At 31.3% G+C, this 18,872-nt stretch overlaps 2 protein-coding genes across 2 annotated transcripts; both read left to right on the plus strand.

Moving 5' to 3' along the window:
* Nucleotides 1-2,819: 2,819 nt before the first annotated feature.
* On the plus strand, nucleotides 2,820-10,697 carry LOC111422841 (uncharacterized). Its single transcript, XM_023056092.2, has 4 exons — nucleotides 2,820-3,230; nucleotides 3,284-5,047; nucleotides 8,537-9,059; nucleotides 9,117-10,697. The coding sequence occupies exons 1-4, from the start codon at nucleotides 2,943-2,945 to the stop codon at nucleotides 10,547-10,549; spliced, it is 4,008 nt and encodes a 1,335-aa protein (XP_022911860.2). The 5' UTR covers nucleotides 2,820-2,942; the 3' UTR covers nucleotides 10,550-10,697.
* Nucleotides 10,698-10,853: 156 nt separating this feature from the next.
* Nucleotides 10,854-18,823, plus strand: LOC111422827 (dymeclin). The gene is made up of 9 exons (XM_023056069.2): nucleotides 10,854-10,939; nucleotides 10,999-11,139; nucleotides 11,199-11,345; nucleotides 11,401-11,816; nucleotides 11,872-12,066; nucleotides 12,117-12,298; nucleotides 12,352-12,477; nucleotides 17,805-18,425; nucleotides 18,480-18,823. Exons 2-9 carry the CDS (start codon nucleotides 11,000-11,002, stop codon nucleotides 18,621-18,623), a joined length of 1,971 nt encoding a protein of 656 aa, XP_022911837.2. The 5' UTR covers nucleotides 10,854-10,939; nucleotide 10,999; the 3' UTR covers nucleotides 18,624-18,823.
* Nucleotides 18,824-18,872: the final 49 nt, after the last annotated feature.

An 18,872-nucleotide genomic window follows, 5' to 3' on the forward strand; every position in this document is an offset into this window, starting at 1 on the left:
TTTATTTGTGAAATTAGAGAAATGAGGTTGATACGTTCTTAAGACACTTTTTTAAGTAGAATATACTGCCGTTGAAAAATTTTAAAAATATTTGATAATTTTTGAGATACAACACAAAGTTGTATTTTTTTAAATACAAACTATACTTGATTATGATGTTAATGAAAAGAGCATATTTTTAGCTTTCCAATGATGTATCGCATGTATGGTGCATTTGCGGAAAATAAGCATTAATTTTCAATTCCAAAATAGTAAGCGCTAAAGTTCAAAATTTTGATTATAGTAGGCGGGATCGGACAGTAATTACTACCTAATTGCTGTATGGTTTTGCACGAATATGACAGCAAGTTGGTCTTGTACCATTAAGCTAAGTGTCCACTTGCGAGAAATGCTCTCCAGAGAAGCTATCGAGAGTATATTTTCTGGTGGACACGCATCTGAGAGTAACTATCAAAGAGTCCCCACAAACTTTCGGAGAGTAAACACGTTGAGATTTGTACTCGCACAATTTATCTATCGTGAGAGTAACTGTCAAAAAAGGAATTCGAATTTTGCTGCGAGTAGCTGCGAGTTTTCTCAATATAACACGTTTAAAGATAACACCTAAAAGAAAATAGTCCCAAGAAGAAATATTTGAATTAATTGAAGTGTATGAAGAAAATTCAATTCTTTGGAATATCACATCTAATGAACACAGAAATCGGGAAGCGAAGGATGCAATTTTAACAAGTATTGGACAGAAATTTAAACGGGATTTGTACCATTAGTAATAGGTGTTCTGACAGTAAAATTAAGTCTTTAAGTTCTTTTTAGTAGTAGTGTGTAGTCTTCTGTAAGAAGGATGTGCTTCATTTGCAATATCTAGTTTTTCACTAGCAATACTTAGTCTTTTGCCAGCAATATATAGTCTTCTATCAACAGTATTTCGTCTTCTGGTAGTAGTGTGCAGTCTTCTGTAACAAGAATCTGCTTCATTTGCAACATCAAGTCTTTCATTAGTAGTACTTAGTCTTCTGCCAGCAATATCTAGTCTCTTAAAGCAATTGAGGCGTTTAAGTTTATATTTTCTAATAATTTCCCAAAATACTGCCAAACCACTATTAAGCTATCACGTGTACGACAATAAACTTATAGTTTGCATTTATAAGTGCCATTAAATCGAGTTCACTTTTTTGTGAATCCAGTATGCCAAATAACTAACAATTTGACAACGAATGTTGATATTTGTTGACACCCAGCTCTAATCTACGCCAAATCCATGATTTCACCCAACAGCTTCTTTTTATTTATTTTTTTTTGAAATTTTGTACAACACTATTGCACTTGCAATTTTGTTTACATCCATGTTTACAAACACCAAGCACTGAAAGAAAATAAATTTTACTTTCCATAGCACGGACACATTTCACTAGTGGACACGGTCCTGAGAGAACTGTCTGAGAGGAAGCTCTCGGAAGTTTTATAGATGCTCTCGGAAAGCTAAAACAGTCTCAAGTGGACACAGAGTTGAGAGTAGATATCGAGAGTACTCTCAGAAGTTTCTCTCAAGTGGACACCTAGCTTTATGCAGGATAAAGTTGGTTTTGTACCAACGAATAAAAACTTTGAATAGTTGATTTAAATTTCTCAGTGTCTTATCCCTGACTTTGTTCACCAATAAAAATGGTTTAGTAGATAAAGTTTGTTTATTAAAAATACAAGAAACGTATTAATTAATGAATAATTAAATATGAACAACAACTTCAGGAAGTAAACAGTCACAGACTATGTCATCTTCTTCTACTAAACTTACTGGTTGTAAGGTTAGAACAGTTGGGTATCAATGAATGAAATCTTCGGTAGTATTTTACCAGTTTTCCCCAACCATGCGATTTAGAAGTTTTTTCATATTAGCAACCTTTTCTTTTGAAATTGGGTGAGATAGAGGAAGATTAGGGATCATAAACTAAGCAGTGGACTTTCCATTGAAACGATGTTTATATGGGATATGGAGCCTTATCTATCATTTTCAAAGAATCATTTTTTAATTTTATCGCTTTATGTATTTAAAAATAATGAGGAATTTTTAAGCGGGAAACTCGTTTCGAAAAATTCATGAATGAAATGATCAGTAAACTCACGTTACTATAGTAACTAAGTGGCATTTAACGTTTTCCTCGCCTACTATAATTAAAATTTTGAATATTAATCTTTAATATTTTAGAATTAAAATATAACGCTTATTTTTCCCAAATACACCGTGCGTGCAATACATCATTGGAAAGCTAAAAATATGCTCTTTTCAGTAACACCATAATCTACTATAGTTTGTATTTAAAAAAATACAACTTTGTGTTGTATCTCAAAAATCATCAAATATTTTTAAAATTTTTCAACGGCAGTATATTCTACTTAAAAAAGTGTCTTAAGAACGTATCAACCTCATTCCTCTAATTTCAAAAATAAACGAAATATGAGCATTTTTTAAAATCACGAAAATTTGACTTTTTGGCTATAACTTAAAAACAAAAGAAGATAGAGGTTTGGTGTTTGCGGGATTGGGTTAGTATCGAAAATAGAGATCGGGACATGGCACCTACTTTTTTCGTATCTCTTATAGTTTCTGAGATAGCCTATAATAACACCCAAATTTGCCCACTCTGTACATATGTACATAGTTGTCACAAATTCAAAACAACATAATCCATCTTAAATGTAATCATTTTTTTAACATTTAATATTAAATCATTGAATCTAAATTATAATAAGCTCTTCAACAAAATAACTTAATAATTAAAACAATTTCATATCAAAAATAATTTAGGGATTTTATTTTTATACAATTGTCACTTTGACGTTTGACGCATAACGTAAACAACCGTCAAAATCGTATTTAAACCAGTTTTACATTTATGTTTTTTAAATAAAACATGTGTTAAATTTAATATTACGCTAATATCACCATGGCTTTATCGAGTATAGGAAATAAGATATCAACCGCACTAAAACAAGAAGATTTCACCGTTGTTCTCAAGAGCATTCACGAACTGAAAACGACGAATCAAGCGATTCAAGTGCTTTATTTAATTTATAAATCACGCGAAGAACCGGAATCGATAAATAATATTACACCAAATGAAATTACAACGCTGATTTCAGCAACGTTTACGTTTATTAAACAACCTACAGATAACGAAATAAAGCATTATTTATCCTGCACTTATAGGTTATTACAATATTTAATCAAAGAGGTAGGTTAAGATTTATAAAATTGATTCGTAATAAAATGTTTATGTTGTTTTAGGATGCTTATAATAATATATTTGAACTAAAAGATGTTTGGTGCCCACCCTTTATTACCAAAAACACATCAAAAGAGCATTTGGAAACATTTTTAGCACAATTTCTTTTATTGTTAATTTACAGTTCAAAATTGATTGCGCTAAATGATGAGAGAGTTGAAAAGTTAATAAGTTTAATTATTGATACAATTTCAAGATTTTCTTTAGAACTACTTATTGAAAAAAAAATTCTTAACTATTTGTATCAGATATTGTGGAAACTGATTAATACAAAAGCATTTGAAACATTATCCAAATATTTATTAACAAGATGCATTGAAAATAACAATGTAAATAAATTACTGGAAGTAATTTATTATATGTTATCGTCACAAAGAAAAGGATTTGATTCGTATCAACCATTTTTAAACATCGAAAATGAATTAAACTCATTTGGTTTATTTAAATTAATATTAACTAACATTAAAATGATGATTACAAATGGAATTTTTACTGAATGTGTAAACCTAATATATGGTTTAAAAGAAAATGAATCCATAAATCAATACGCCAAGATTTTAGAAGTTTTTTTTTTACAACACATAAATTTAAAACCTGATAAAGGTGTGGAATCTCATTTAAATACATTAAAACATCATACAGAAATTGTAGGATTATGTGATTGTTTAGAAAGTAAATGTAAAATAATAAAATTGGAATTAAATCGATTAATGATCATCAATTCATTTTATAACTATATATTAAATAATGATGACATTCCAAAAAGTTGCTTAAAAACGATTTTAAACGTTTATATTAAAACGTTTTCTCTTTATAATGAGAAAAATCTAAATGAAATTAATGTCAACTTATTTACAAGTACACTCTCAATAATATTTAACACAGCTACAAAATTAGATAAAAAAAATGTTTACAAAGAATTTGCAATACAATTTTTTGAAATAGTGGTTAAATGTTACTTAATCTTGGAAAATTTGATACCACACAATGAACAATACGAAGGAAGCTTCTTACATACTTCTCTTACATTAATAAGTAACAATTTTATGGCTTTGGGACAAATTGAAAAAGCAATGGCAGCTATTGCATATAATGTGTTTCATTGCAAAAAAGATTTTAAAACTTGCATCTGCACTTCGAAGTGGATTCAAATAAAAACAAGTCACAAAGAAAACTTAACAATTAAAAAAATTACGATTGCTTCGTTATTAACAAATAAATCAAAACTACAAACGTTTAAAACGTCGTTTAATGAAGAAGAAATATCTTACATTTTATTAAAAGAAATTAAAATTTATTCGACATTTTATAAATCGAAAATACCTTTAACCTATTGTTGTTTGGAATTAAATGAATTTGGGAATTCGTTTTTAACAGGAGAAGCTTTGGTTATGGCTTGGTTTAATAGTCCCGAAATTATTTTACCAGAAAATTATCCCATTATAACTGATCTTTTGAGTAAATTTGAAAAAAATACGATCGATTTTAATGATAAGAGTCGAATTGAAATCGCTAAAGTTTATTATTTGTTGTATCACGTGAACATAAAATGTTTAGGGAACGAAATTAAAGAACAAATTTTGATGCAGCCTCCTGAAAAAGAAGATAAATCTTATAGATATGGTATGGATATACCAAATAATAAATGGGATTGTGCCATAATCCATCAGTTAAGCATGGAAGAAATTAGCCGTGTTAAAACACCCTTAATTAAATGTAGAGAAATTTTGGAAGGAATTTTTTTAAGCGATTCGTTTGAAAATAAGGTAAGGGATTTATATTTAAAAAATAAAATAAAATCAGTTCAAAGATGAAGGTAAATGTTTATGTATTCATAATAATTGATTAAATAGTTTAATAATTAATTCACAAGATGCTCAAATAGATATTCTAGATTGTATCTTGATTATTTCGTTTATAACTGTATCCCAGATCATGTTTTTAGTATCTTGCTATATACTTTTGTCATTTGCAAGAATTTTTCTAATTGTACAGGGTCGGGTTTTTTTTTCAATCAGACGTTGGTGTGTTAATTTGTTTGTTAAACATCGTCAGTTGTCAAAATGTTTTGGGTGAAAGCAATCCGCGGTTGCAGTTTCTACTGCAACCGCGAAGCTAGTCAATCGCAAATAGTCGCGGTGCTGTTCCTGCCCATAGATCCTTCTTATTATGAATAGAAGCGGTTAAGGCAGTTGGAAATGTGTCCCGCAAGAGACCAGCAGCAGCACGGACCATTAGAATTTCTACAACAACGATGCTGTCCAAGCTTCAGTTTTGCGATCTCACAATGACCAATACTTTCATCCATACAAAATTTTAGTCGCACTACAACTTTCTGAACGCGATATGAAGAGTAGGGATGAATCATATGGATCATTGGGAATTGGGACACATTTTTTATAAGAAAATAATCGCAGAGTAACAGTAAATTGGGAGCGTTATGTGGCTATGTTTGGTAATTTTTTTCTGCCAGCTTTTGAAAACTTTGCTGTTGGCGAAATATGGTTTCAGCAAAATGGGATAACTCCTCCACCAGAGGTGTTTTTTTTATGGAGTTACCTCAAATCGGAAAGTCTTTAACAATCGTCCTGCAATTCTGTAAGCATTAAAAACCAATATTTCTCATTAAATAACCAACATACGGGTTGGGTTGGGTTGCTATGCTGGAGAGAGTCCATTTGCAGAAATCGGCTACAACCTCAACTTATCGAAATATAAAGATAAGCAGCTGCATTGGTGAAGTATGGTTTCATCAAGATGAGACAACTTACCTCAACCAGAGGTAATTTTTTTATGGAGCTACATCAAATGGAAAGTCTTTAACAACCGTCCTGCAACTCTGTAAGTATTAAAAAATGATATTCGTCATTAAATAGCTAACATACCGGTTGCTATGCTGGAGAGAGTGCACTTGCAAAAATCTGCTACAACCTAAACTTATCGAAATAAAAAGATTAAGGTTGGCGAAATATGGTTTCAGCAAGATTGGAAAGCTTGCCTCCAACAGAGGTGATTTTTTTAAGGAGCTACCTCAAATCGAAAGTCTTTAACAACCGTCCTGCAACTCTGTAAGCATTAAAAAACGGTATTCGTCATTAAATAGTCCACATACCGGTTGCTATGCTGGAGAGAATCCACTTGCAGAAATCGGATACAACCTCAACTTATCGAAATAAAAAGATAAGCAGCTGCATTGGTGAAGTATGGTTTCATCAAGATGAGACAACTTACCTCAACCAGAGGTAATTTTTTTATGGAGCTACATCAAATGGAAAGTCTTTAACAACCGTCCTGCAACTCTGTGAGTATTAAAAAATGATATTCGTCATTAAATAGCTAACATACCGGTTGCTATGCTGGAGAGAGTGCACTTGCAAAAATCTGCTACAACCTAAACTTATCGAAATAAAAAGATTAAGGTTGGCGAAATATGGTTTCAGCAAGATGGGAAAGCTTGCCTCCAACAGAGGTGATTTTTTTAAGGAGCTACCTCAAATCGAAAGTCTTTAACAACCGTCCTGCAACTCTGTAAGCATTAAAAAACGGTATTCGTCATTAAATAGTCCACATACCGGTTGCTATGCTGGAGAGAATCCACTTGCAGAAATCGGATACAACCTCAACTTATCGAAATAAAAAGATAAGCAGCTGCATTGACGAAGTATGGTTTCATCAAGATGAGACAACTTACCTCAACCAGAGGTAATTTTTTTATGGAGCTACCTCAAATCGGCAGTCTTTAACAACCGCCCTGCAACCCTAAGCATTAAAAAACAATATTCCTCATTAAATAACCAACATACCGGCTGCTATGCTGGAGAGAGTCCACTTACAGAAATCTACAACAACCTCAATTTATCGAAATAAAAAGATTAAGCAGCTGCGTTTGCGAAGTATGGTTTCAGTAAGATGGGACAACTTACCTCCAGCAGAGGCCAAATTTTTATGGAGCTACCTCAAATCGTCTTTAACAACCGTCCTGGAACTTTGTAAGACTTGATTTTTTAACCCTGTGTTGCCTGACATGAGTAAAAATTAAAAATTCTCGACTTTTTAAAAAAATATTTGTTTTTTAACTTTATTAGTATATCTATGTGCTACTTTTAAATTATTTCATGGTACTCCGCCCTACACTTTTTTTTTCGTTGCAACACAAGTATACATTGCATAGTGAACACTTAGAATATGGACGAGACTGAATTTTTTATGCTGCACATTGCGCAACGGCATCTGTTTGCATCAAAAGTTACCTAGCGTTTGCCCAGTTGACTCAATCTGACATCAGTTACAGTGGAAACGTTGCATTTTCTTTGCTTGGCAGTAGATCCAGAAGCATGATGGTTCCATGCAATTAGTCCAAGTGTGACTGAACGCTGAAATTCAAGAAGTGATACTAACAACTTCCAATATATGATGTATGCATTATAAAGACCTACGGGATAGACCATAGCTTGTTCTCAGTTGGTCAGCAAGATCTACTCTACCCATATTAATATTATATATTAGTCTTCTTGTACCATCTTTTTGTCTTCTTTTGACATCAGTTGTCTCGCTTCCATACAAATTTGATGCTAAATACACTGGTCTATCCATACAAAATAGCCTATATCTAGTGCACTAAATTTACTAATTTGTTCACCTCGCTTCATATCTTCACTAACTTTTGAATTTTTAAGGATACCTCCACGATTTGCACGAATGGTGCCGCACGCCAAAGTTTTCTCAGCTTTTAGTTTTTCTAATAATGGCACTGATGTGAAATAATTATCAAAGTAGATAATTCTATATTTTCCTCATTCTTTCTGTGTCAATTTCAAGACAACTTTTTCCCCTAAACCAAACTACTGGAACTCTGGTACTTTAACATCTTTGCCCTGATAGATTTCAAATCTGATAATTTGATCTGCAATAAACCATAACTTGTAACCCCTGGCTTCACTGGATTATATTGTTTTATTGAGGTTCGTCCTTTCAATGTTATCATAGATTCATCTACCGATAGTTTAGCATCTACCAATAGTCTGTTTAACTATTGAGGATTCTAAATATGAGGATTTTCTGTCGAAGTGTCATAAATTTAGCCTAAACTTTCCTTGGCATTTGCTCTCCTTATTTTCTTCCATTTATTGCGGCAGCTATTAATCTAGAATTAAGTAACGTTGATCAGTCACTCCTTAAATTAATTCAAAATGTGTCGTTTTTGAAGTCATTTAAAGTTTTTCATGTTACAATTAAATTTTTTTATTTCCTTTAAGGATCATCTTGCAAAAATAATCGAAGAATTTAAGTTATTTGAATTTATTATGGAATTGGCGTTTTCATTTTTATTACACACCGATTCTATTGAAGCCATCAAAACATTCTTATTATTGGAGAAAATTGCCGATAAAACTCAACGCTTTGATTACAAAATTAAAGCGATCGGCCGGATTATAAATTCAATCGATATCGATTGTGTCTTACAATTATTTAAAGAAGGAGAAACATTGATAAATAAAGTATCATACGATGAAGCGTGCGAGTTCTACACGTACGTTTCAACGTCTTATTATAATAAAGGGGACATCAAGAAGAGTCATGAATATTATTTGAAAGCAAAAAATTATTTTAAACAAACTTCAAGCTTTGGGGATAAATTTATAAATATTGAATTGGAATTTCTTGAGTGGAAATTAATGAGTTTACCCGATAAAGGAGATATCTTTACTAATAACATGGAATTGATCCAAAGAAGTAGTACCATTTTTACTAAAATAAATTCAGTTTTTTGTGAACAAAGTAAGGAAAATTAATGTGGAAATGTACCTTTAAATTAATTTTTTTATTCATTTTTAGCTAATAATGTAAATCGTATAAAACTCCTTGAAATTCGTTACACATTCGAAATTAAATTACTTCATAGTTACAATATGAAATGGCCCAGAGAAGGACGTGGAGCGGCGAAATTATTGATAGATAGATGTCAAACGTATATTCTCCCATTTTATTACGCAGAAATAACCCTGTATTTAGCAAAAATGGATTTACAATGCGAAAAATTATCGGATTGTCAAGCAAAAATCGATGGTTTATCGACTTTATTGGAAATCTCATCTGGAAATGAGGATCTTGAAAAATTAATTAAAAATTTCGATGGGATTTCTTTGGATAACAACATAACATTTAACAATAATTATAGCAAATTTACAAAGAATGGTTCACCTACTTTAAAAGTCACTAAAAAAGAATACCCACGTTTTACTTCACATCAAAATGATTGCGAATGTTTTTATTGTACATCTATTGATTACCAAAAGTTAGTATTGAATTATTTTATATTGAAAGGAACATTTTGGGCTGCACATAACGAAAAGAATACAGCTGAATATTTTTATAAAACCGCGTTAGTTATTTATAATACTTTAATCTCAAAAACAAATTATATCCTTAAACTGAAAAAAATCTTCAATTATAACATTTTATTAGATTTAAAGGAGACATTTTTAGAATGTTACATCTCAATTCTGCATCACCAAGCAAAATTATCAGTTGGTACCAAAAAATTTAACGCTGAATTGATTACCTTAATACCAAAAATTAAATACAAAAACTCATTATTATACCAAGAAACTCATCAATTACAATTAAATAATCTTCTTTTATGTTATCAAAAGATAAATTCAACAACTCCAAGTAGCCCAAAAGTTTCAAGTCCCACAAATGATAATAACGCACTTGTAAAAACTCCTGAGAATAATGTTTCACAAGTAAAATTTGTTGCATCACAACGTGTATCACCGCTAACTAAAAAACGTGTAGTAAAGTCGATTCCTTTTGATTCCTCTGATGATGAAATCGGAGAAAGTTCATCAAGTACTACAACAATAAGTAATAAAAGAACGACTAAAACGCCTGCTATTAAAGTTTATCAAGGTAATTCAAAAGCTAAAAGTGAGAAAAAAACTGCAAAAGCACCGAAAATTTTGGTTACTGTTCCATCAGAAGAGAAAGTTAATATTGAATCTAACCACAGTAATATATGGAAACTTAAAGAAAATGATGAAAGTTGTATTGATGAAAATAAAAATCCTCAAGGAAATGATTCGAAAAATATTAAAGGTAAAAATGTGAAAGATAATATTAAGGGTAACAAAGGAAGTGGAGTTGTTAAAAAAACGAATAAAACTTCTATTAGTGATAATAAGAATAATCAGGAAGGAGATTCAAGTGAAGAAATTCAAAGGAGGACTTTACGATCTGCTGTAAGAACTAAACGTAATCCTAAATGATGAAATTGTTAGTATGTTTTGTTGTTGAGGTTAAATTATTATAACTAAAGCTCAGGATAGATTGTGCCTTCTAAAATAGTTTAATAAAAAACTTGTTTATTTTTATAGAGAATGTTCAATGTTAAATAAAAATTCGAATTCTAACGAATTTATTTAATGGTTTTTATTTAACCTAAGTAGTCACAATTATTTCATTTCTAATAAATTTTTTTTAATTAATTTATTTTTGATTAAATTTTTTTATAGGGTTTTTTTATGTTTTTAAGTTTAAAAAAAATCCCTGCTGTTTTCCTCTTGTTATCTGTCAAATGACGTGTACAGGTTATGTGGTGTTTATTACAAATCGGTTTTTCAAAAATGCATTAAATTTAATGTATTAATTATAATAAAGTATGAAAAATAAGCCGCTTCTAAAGAAAACGTTTGATGAATTTGAAGTAATTTTTTAGAATGGGTACATCTGTAAGCAAAAATCAAGATTTAACAACAAACGAATATTTGTTAAAATTCGTTGATAAAGATCCTATTTCACAAAATGATCCTTTTTGGAATCGTTTCTTATCGTTTAACATAAAACCTCCAACCTCAAGGTAATTAGATAATTAACCACGTTTATTTAATTTTAGAGTAATTTTATTTTTATCTTTAGTGAAGATCAATTGGCTTTAGATAATAAAACGGAACCGTTACTCCAAAAGTTATTGGTTAATAACTTACAATCAGGGAATTTTGGGGCACTTGTTAAAGTTTTTTTAACAAGATGTGGAGAATTATTAACAGCAGCCACCAATAATGAGTAAAAATAATAATAATTAAAATCGAACAATTTTTATTTCTTTTTTTTGTTAAAGCAATATATATTGTTGGCAAATTTTCAACTCCCTTTTTGCAATAAGAAATATTTTAAAATATTTAACAGAAACAGTTGTTGAAGAACAATTAATTGAACACATTGAGATTAATGTAGAGGGAACATCAAGGCTCGAACAACTTCTTGGAGCTCTATATGGAATAATTGTTGATATACCACTCAAAGAATGTACATATGCTATACATCTGGAAGCAGTAACTTGTTTGATTGTATTTTTATCTGTGCAATTACACACAAATCGAAAAGCTGAGCAACTTGTTATTTATAAATTAATAATGAAAGGTCGACACGCTATTCATGCACCCTTATTCATTAAAAGTCTTATTGTGAATTTTATTGAGCAATTAAAAGCACCCCCAGGATTTAGTACAAATCAAGGAAACAGTTTAGTTTTAGGTAAATTAAATTAATTATTCCAAAAATATTTTAATTTAATTATTTTTAATTATAGGTTTAGCCGGCTTATGGTCTATTTTAACTTTGAGTAGGAGAGATGGTGATACAAGAGATAGCAATGGTAAACTTGATATATTGGAAGCTCCATTAGCAACACAAAGTTTACTTTTGATGTTAATTTTAACAAATCATTGTTCAACACAAAATAATCCTTATAGGCAATGTTTGTTTTCATGTTTAAATAGTCAGGGTAAAATTCCTACAATTATTAATTATTGCAATAATATAAAAAATTTGTAGATAATAATCCAATTCCGCCAACGAAAGCACCAAGCGTTTTTAAAATTGATTACAATCAATTATTTTTTACGTTATGTAAACGTGCCAATGGCGACGCTGCTACTTTACTTTTGTACCTTTTATTACATCGAAATCCTGCTTTTAAAACGCATCTTCTCGCAAGAATCGACTTGGATCAATTGGTATGATAAATCACAATTAAAAAAATCTTCATTTTTAATTGTTTTTGTTATAGGTAATACCAGTTTTAAAAACATTGTATAATGCCCCAAATAGCAATTCACATCACATTTATATGTCTTTAATTATACTCTTGATTTTAAGTGAAGATGATGCCTTTAATAGATCAGTACATGAAACGGTAAGTTGTGTAATTATGAGAGTCTAGACTGTTTTATTATTATTATTGCTGGCGAGCTGAGGGGAGCGGCCCCTTAAACTAAAACCCTAACTTAAACTCTACAAGTGTTTAGGGCAAATGTAGATCCTTGATGAACCTTAGTATTGCTCCAAGGTCTTATTCCTTTATCGCGGTAGGTGTCAGGCGTACTTTACTGAAAGTTTTGTGTCTTAGGCGGCCTCTGGTGACGCATTCACAGAGTATATGTTCAATAAAATTGACAAGTTAATCCTTAGCTTGTTCAATGTACAGTGTGTACCCATTCGACCTGCGGATAGACGCATTAGTAACAGTTGGGCGACTGTAAGTGGGCGGAGCTTGCGCTCTCAGATATATCGAAAGCTTTAAAGATTTGAGAACGGGTGGTTTTTGTTAAGGTCGTTTTATCAATTGTTTTCACTAATAAAAAAAAATGTAAAAAAGAAGGTTTTATTCTTTACATATTTTTTTTTAATTAAAAAGAAATAAATCCCTCGAACACTGTACTAGCAATTTTCTTAGTTATGAGCATCAGATCATGTCACTGCAAAAAATTTTATAGCAACAAATTTTCATCACAACTTCATACTAATAAAGAAAAACATGAAAAGCCGAAATGAAAAAAATAACTGCTCATTTATGTAATAAATGCTCAAATAACCCAACCAGTTGTAAAAATTCTGTCGGACGTTAGCAAATACATCCGGTGTAATTGTATTGCTTATTTCAATAATTTTTGCTTGTAACTCCTCTAAATTTGCTGGACGGTCATCTCCATATCCGTAAATCAAATTATTTAAAAAGGGCCACAAAAAATAATCGTTGGGGGCTAATCAGGGGATCGTGCTGGCCATTTAATAGGACCTGAATTACCTATCCACTATTTTGAAGTCATATTTAAAAAATTTTCCACGTTACGGGTATTATGAGCCGGACAGCCATCTTGCTGAAACCAGAGATTTCAAAGTTAATCATGTAATTTTAGGTTTGGGTGACTATAAGAATTTTTATCAAAGTTACGAAGAATGCCAGAAACTTTGATTTTTTGTTAAAATAAAAATTTATTTTCTTTACAACCTCTAAAAATTTCATTTTTAAAAAAATTTGAAAAGATAAATTCCCAACTTGTATGAAATCGCTTTGTACCGCCCTCCGTGCAAGTGTCTGTCTTCGTCGCACTTCGAGGTTCGTGTGGTTACTGCGACCTGCGGATAGGGCTTTTCAATGTGTTAGACAAGGCATCGAATTGCATACGATTTTAATGAGTTAGATAAAGAGACACATATCAACTCCAATCGGCCCGATAAGTAAACGTAGTATATCTGTCCTGTGTTAACTAATAGAAGCCTTATTGTCGTCCTTTTTCCACTTACGTTAAACGTATCCGCAGCTCACCGGCGTGCACTCTGTATAAGAGATGGTATTTAGGGGCGCAGGGCCGGTCAGGAAGCCTGAGAGCAACCTTACATCCTCTTTGCTGAGGCATAATAATAATAAATGCCTTTATTAATAAGTCGCAAAAAGAATAAAAAAATAATACATTCTTAGAAAATAGACTTATTTTCTGGACGACGTTGAGTTCGGTTATTTCCTCATGCTTTTAAAACCCCATATTTATTCAAGAAAGCTCTAACTTGGTACGATTACTCTTCAGATGTTATGAAATAGATTGTCATTTGTTTTATTAGAGTATCTTATACAGGCTGGTCGAAAGTTGCATCATCGTTTCTCCATATTCAATGGCAAGAAAGCTGAAAATTTTAAATTTTTTGTTTTCATTGTTTCATTTATTTGTTCTTCTGTTTGTTATTTTTGGTAAATAAAAGATAGTAAACTAAAAGATTATCAACCAAAGTTAATTATAAAAATAAATTAAACGAAAAACTGTCAAAATATCATGGCCTAATAAAAATATAACCGGATTCCGGCATTTCCCGACAAATTCCCTTTCTGGTGAACCAATAAAATATGGGGCGTACCATTTAAAATTTTCGACTTTCTTGCCTTTGAATACGGAAATAAGGTAATTCACTTTTTGACCACCCTGTATAAGATACTGTGATACAGCAAATGGGAATCTATTTGACAGCATTTGAAGAGTAATCGTGCCAATTTAGAGATTTTTTGAATTAACATTTGCTGAGATATGGAGTTTTAAAGAGTATCGTGAAAATTGCCAAGAAAAATTTAAAATCAAAATAACTCGAAAACGAAAAACACCAGGTATCAATAACTTTTATCTATTTTTTCGCATATAATTAAAAGATGCAATAAAAACTATAGCATTCCATTTAAAATAACGAAGTTGGGGTGTACTTCCGGGGGACCGGAAGTGGCCACCATCTTGAAAATACTTTAGATCGAACGATCGGTATGAACCTCCCATATAAACTGAATTTCAGAAACGTAGATTCAATGGAACAGAAATGAAACGGGTGTATGAAACTAAAATGAAAATCTTTTTAATAATTGTAATAAAAACAAAATGAAAAAAATATTAAAATACGACGACATGCCAGTATAAAGCGATGCTAACAAAGAAATATTAGTAGCTCCCACCCCTTAAGTACCTGGCCACATGCTCCTCAAATCTCAACTGATGGTCCAATGTAACTCCCAAAATTTTTATATCATCAGAAACAGTAAGAACTTCGTCATGCACCACCAATTAACCGGAAATTAAAGGTTTAATTGCTCTCCTTGTGACACTACCGCAAAACAGAAGTAGAAAAGACTTAGATGGATTAAGCACGAGTTCATGGCGTTTCGCAACATAGAAAATAATGCTACATCTGACGATGAGTTAAATTTTATGCAGGCATCATTCCAATTATTTAGATTAAAATTCAGTAGAAGCTGTGTACCATCTGCATACAAATGAATCTGCGAATGCTCTAGAACTTGGTTAAAATCAGATGTATAAGTAGAGACAATACTGACCCCAAAATGGACTCCTGAGGGACTCCACGAGTAACAGACAAAGCGCTCGACATCTGACTATTAATCTTTACAACCTCTCCGACAAAAACGACTTTATTAAAATTAAAGCCTGATCTCCAAGACCAAAATAATGAAGTTTAGATGCAAGTATATTATGATTTATTGTATCAAATGATTTGGTGAAGTCCAACGATAATAAAAGTGCGGCTTGCCCGGCTTCTCTAAAAGCAAATACCTCATCAGTAAGGTTGTTCAGCTGTTGCGCAGGTGAAACCCAAATTGTTGATCAGGCAGTATATTATTACTTCCGCAGTGTACTCTAAGTTGCCTTTCTAAGACCTCTTTCTAAAATTTTTGACATTACTGGCAGGATACTAAAATCCCTTAGAAGGGAAGACACTTTAAGTAACGCAATTACTTCAGCCATCATCCAGGCATCCGGAAAAACTGATTGACGACTAGCAGCGTTTACTACGTGAGTAATATAAGGAATGAGAAAAGGAGTACACAAGTCAATCATCAGAACCCACCACTGCAGTTTTGATGCTATTAATTATTATAGATACTTCATGTTCATCAACGGGCATAAAAGCTTGCATTATCAGTACTAATACATTAACAGCATAACATCTCTTTTGGTTTTATTTTGCGATGGAGTTATCATACTCTTCGCTTGTCTGTGACCTGGAAGTTCTTTCCAGTGTAAGGCTACTTTTGAGGCCTCCCAACTATTGATTACCTGTTTTAGGTGTCTTTTTTTAGTCTATAATCGGGTTAGGGTCTAATAAAGTGCTGCCTCTGTGACTAGCTTGTCCGCCTTGTCATTGCTGTCAATGTCTTCGTGACCTGGAACCATAGAGTAACATATAGGTCGTTTTTTTTTCTATAATACTTGTCAATGTAAATTTTTTAGGGTTTCTGTTGGTATTATCTAGGACCCTTATAAAATTTATGTTGTTTTCTTGATTTTTAGTAACATTTTCAGTAACTAAATAGTTGAGGTTAAAATACTAATAAATTTTTAGATTAATACGATTTTAACGAAGTACATATTTATTGTAAAAACGTGCTACAAAGTAATTAAATAGAACAAAACACCTTTTCTAGGTAAATAAATGGCAAATAAACACCCCACAACATTTCTTATGCACCTTTTCTTTTTGAATAACGAAAACTCAAACCAGACTCAAACGTCAGTGTCACATATCTATTTCAAAATATGATAAAACAAAACTCCCTGTTAATTTTGCCAACTTTACAACGATTTCACAGGTATTATAGAAAAAAAATGAACTATACACATATTTCATACGGCTCGACTGTCTGTCAAAATGTTTATGGGTGAACCTTTCTGTCCCTGGTTTCCACTCTTTATCTTGTCTAAACACTCTACTTTATCCCCATTTCTGAAATCGTTTCATTTTTGGTTCTGTCAATAATTGGTAGTTTTGTTTTCAGTTTCATAGAGAATAATTATTCTGCAGGGCTTCTTTTTAATCCGGTTATTGCAGTATTTCTATATTCTATAAGTGCTACATCTAAATTTTTAGATTTACGCAATATGTTTTTCGCTGTTTGAACAAATCTTTGTTCTGTTGTCTTAGTTTCAAACCCAAACTCTTTCGCAAAGTTTTTAAATTGATACGAACTAATCTGGTACATCGTGTGTTGCAAATACTCGCAAATACTCTCAAATAACTGCTTTGTTTACCCTGAAGGCACAATTTATAGCGATTTGGTCAAATAATCCACTATTACCAAAAACAGTTTGATTCCAAAATCAAGAATATCTAATAACCTAATTTTTGAAATGGTAATTCCGGGACTTCATGCATTATCATTGGTTCCTTTCTATTATCTATTCATTTCTCTATTAATTCCTTTATTTCATTGGTCATTCCAGGCCAAAACAACATCTGATGAATTCTATCTATTGTACGATTTATACCAAAAGGGCCTCCATGTAAGATTTTCAACATTGGTTCTCTTAATGTTTTCGTTATCGTACTGCGATTCTATCACTGTAATTCCATTACAAACATCTAAGTCATTTCGAATTTTCGGACATCTTTAGTTCCAAGAATGATTCTATCAACAATTACTGACTCTTCCTGATCTTCATATGCGCAGGACTGAACCAATTTCTTTAAACCTCCCAGAAAATCTACACTAATATCTACCACAACAGTGTATTTATTTTTTTCCTCCAACGGGTATATTTTGGAAAAACAATTAAATATCTCAGTAACTGTTAACATTGTGAGTTAGCAACATATATGGTTGTATAACCAAATTTAGTTATATTCACAATATGATAAAATACAGGGCAACAAATTGTATAAAAGGTAATATACGAATTTTTCTTTCAGAAATTAAAATCAATACCATGGTATAATGAAAGAAATTTATCCGAAGTTTCATTAGGAGGTCTACTTGTATTAGTAGTAATAAGAACGATACAATATAATATGTTAAAAATGCGTGATAAATATCTCCATACAAATTGTTTGGCGGCATTAGCAAACATGTCCGCACAATTCCGTGATTTACATCCGTATGTAAGCCAAAGATTAGTTTCGTTATTTGAGACGTTAGCGAAAAAATATCAAAAACTTTCACTAAGATTGAAAGAAAATCACCATAACGAGACGACGATTAATATTTCTATGGATGATGGTGGAGAAGCTGAACAAGATCTTTCCGTATTAGAAGAAGTAATAAGAATGGTTTTGGAAATTTTTAATTCTTGTTTAACAAATCAATTGTCGAATAATCCAAATTTGGTTTATACATTGTTGTATAAAAAAGATATTTTTGAGCCGTTTAAAAAAAATCCAGCTTTTCAAGATATCGTTCAAAACATTGAGACGGTTATTGAGTATTTTTCGAAATTATTGCAAACGAAAGCGCAACAAAATGAGGTTGATGCTGGGCAGGTTCTTTTAACGATACAACAAGGAACTAAACAATGGCCTAAAGAAAAATTGACGGTAATGTTTTATAAATAATATTATAAAAATTTTGTTTTAATTTTTTTTTTTTAGAAATTTCCTGAATTAAAATTTAAATATGTTGAAGAAGATCAACCGGAAGAATTTTTTATACCGTACGTTTGGGCTTTGGTCAGTGAGCAATCTATGTTAAATTGGTGTACAGAAGGATCGTCAATTTTAAATGTGTCTTGTTAAGTGTATGATGACAATATCTGATAACATAAATAAGGAATTGTGATAATGTAAAGATTTTTTTTTGTATTTGTCTCCTAAAAATTAAATTAAACTAAACAATTATGTAATAATAGTAGATATTATGTAGTTAATATAATTTTTCTTTTAATTTATTTTGTTAGTTGATTTAATTATTCTATAATACAAACATTTTTTTTAAACAGTCTTTTTTTTTCAAGAAATTTATATACTATTAATTATTAATCCTCC

Source organism: Onthophagus taurus, chromosome 7 (assembly GCF_036711975.1).
Source record: "Onthophagus taurus isolate NC chromosome 7, IU_Otau_3.0, whole genome shotgun sequence".
Lineage (NCBI taxonomy): Eukaryota > Metazoa > Arthropoda > Insecta > Coleoptera > Scarabaeidae > Onthophagus > Onthophagus taurus.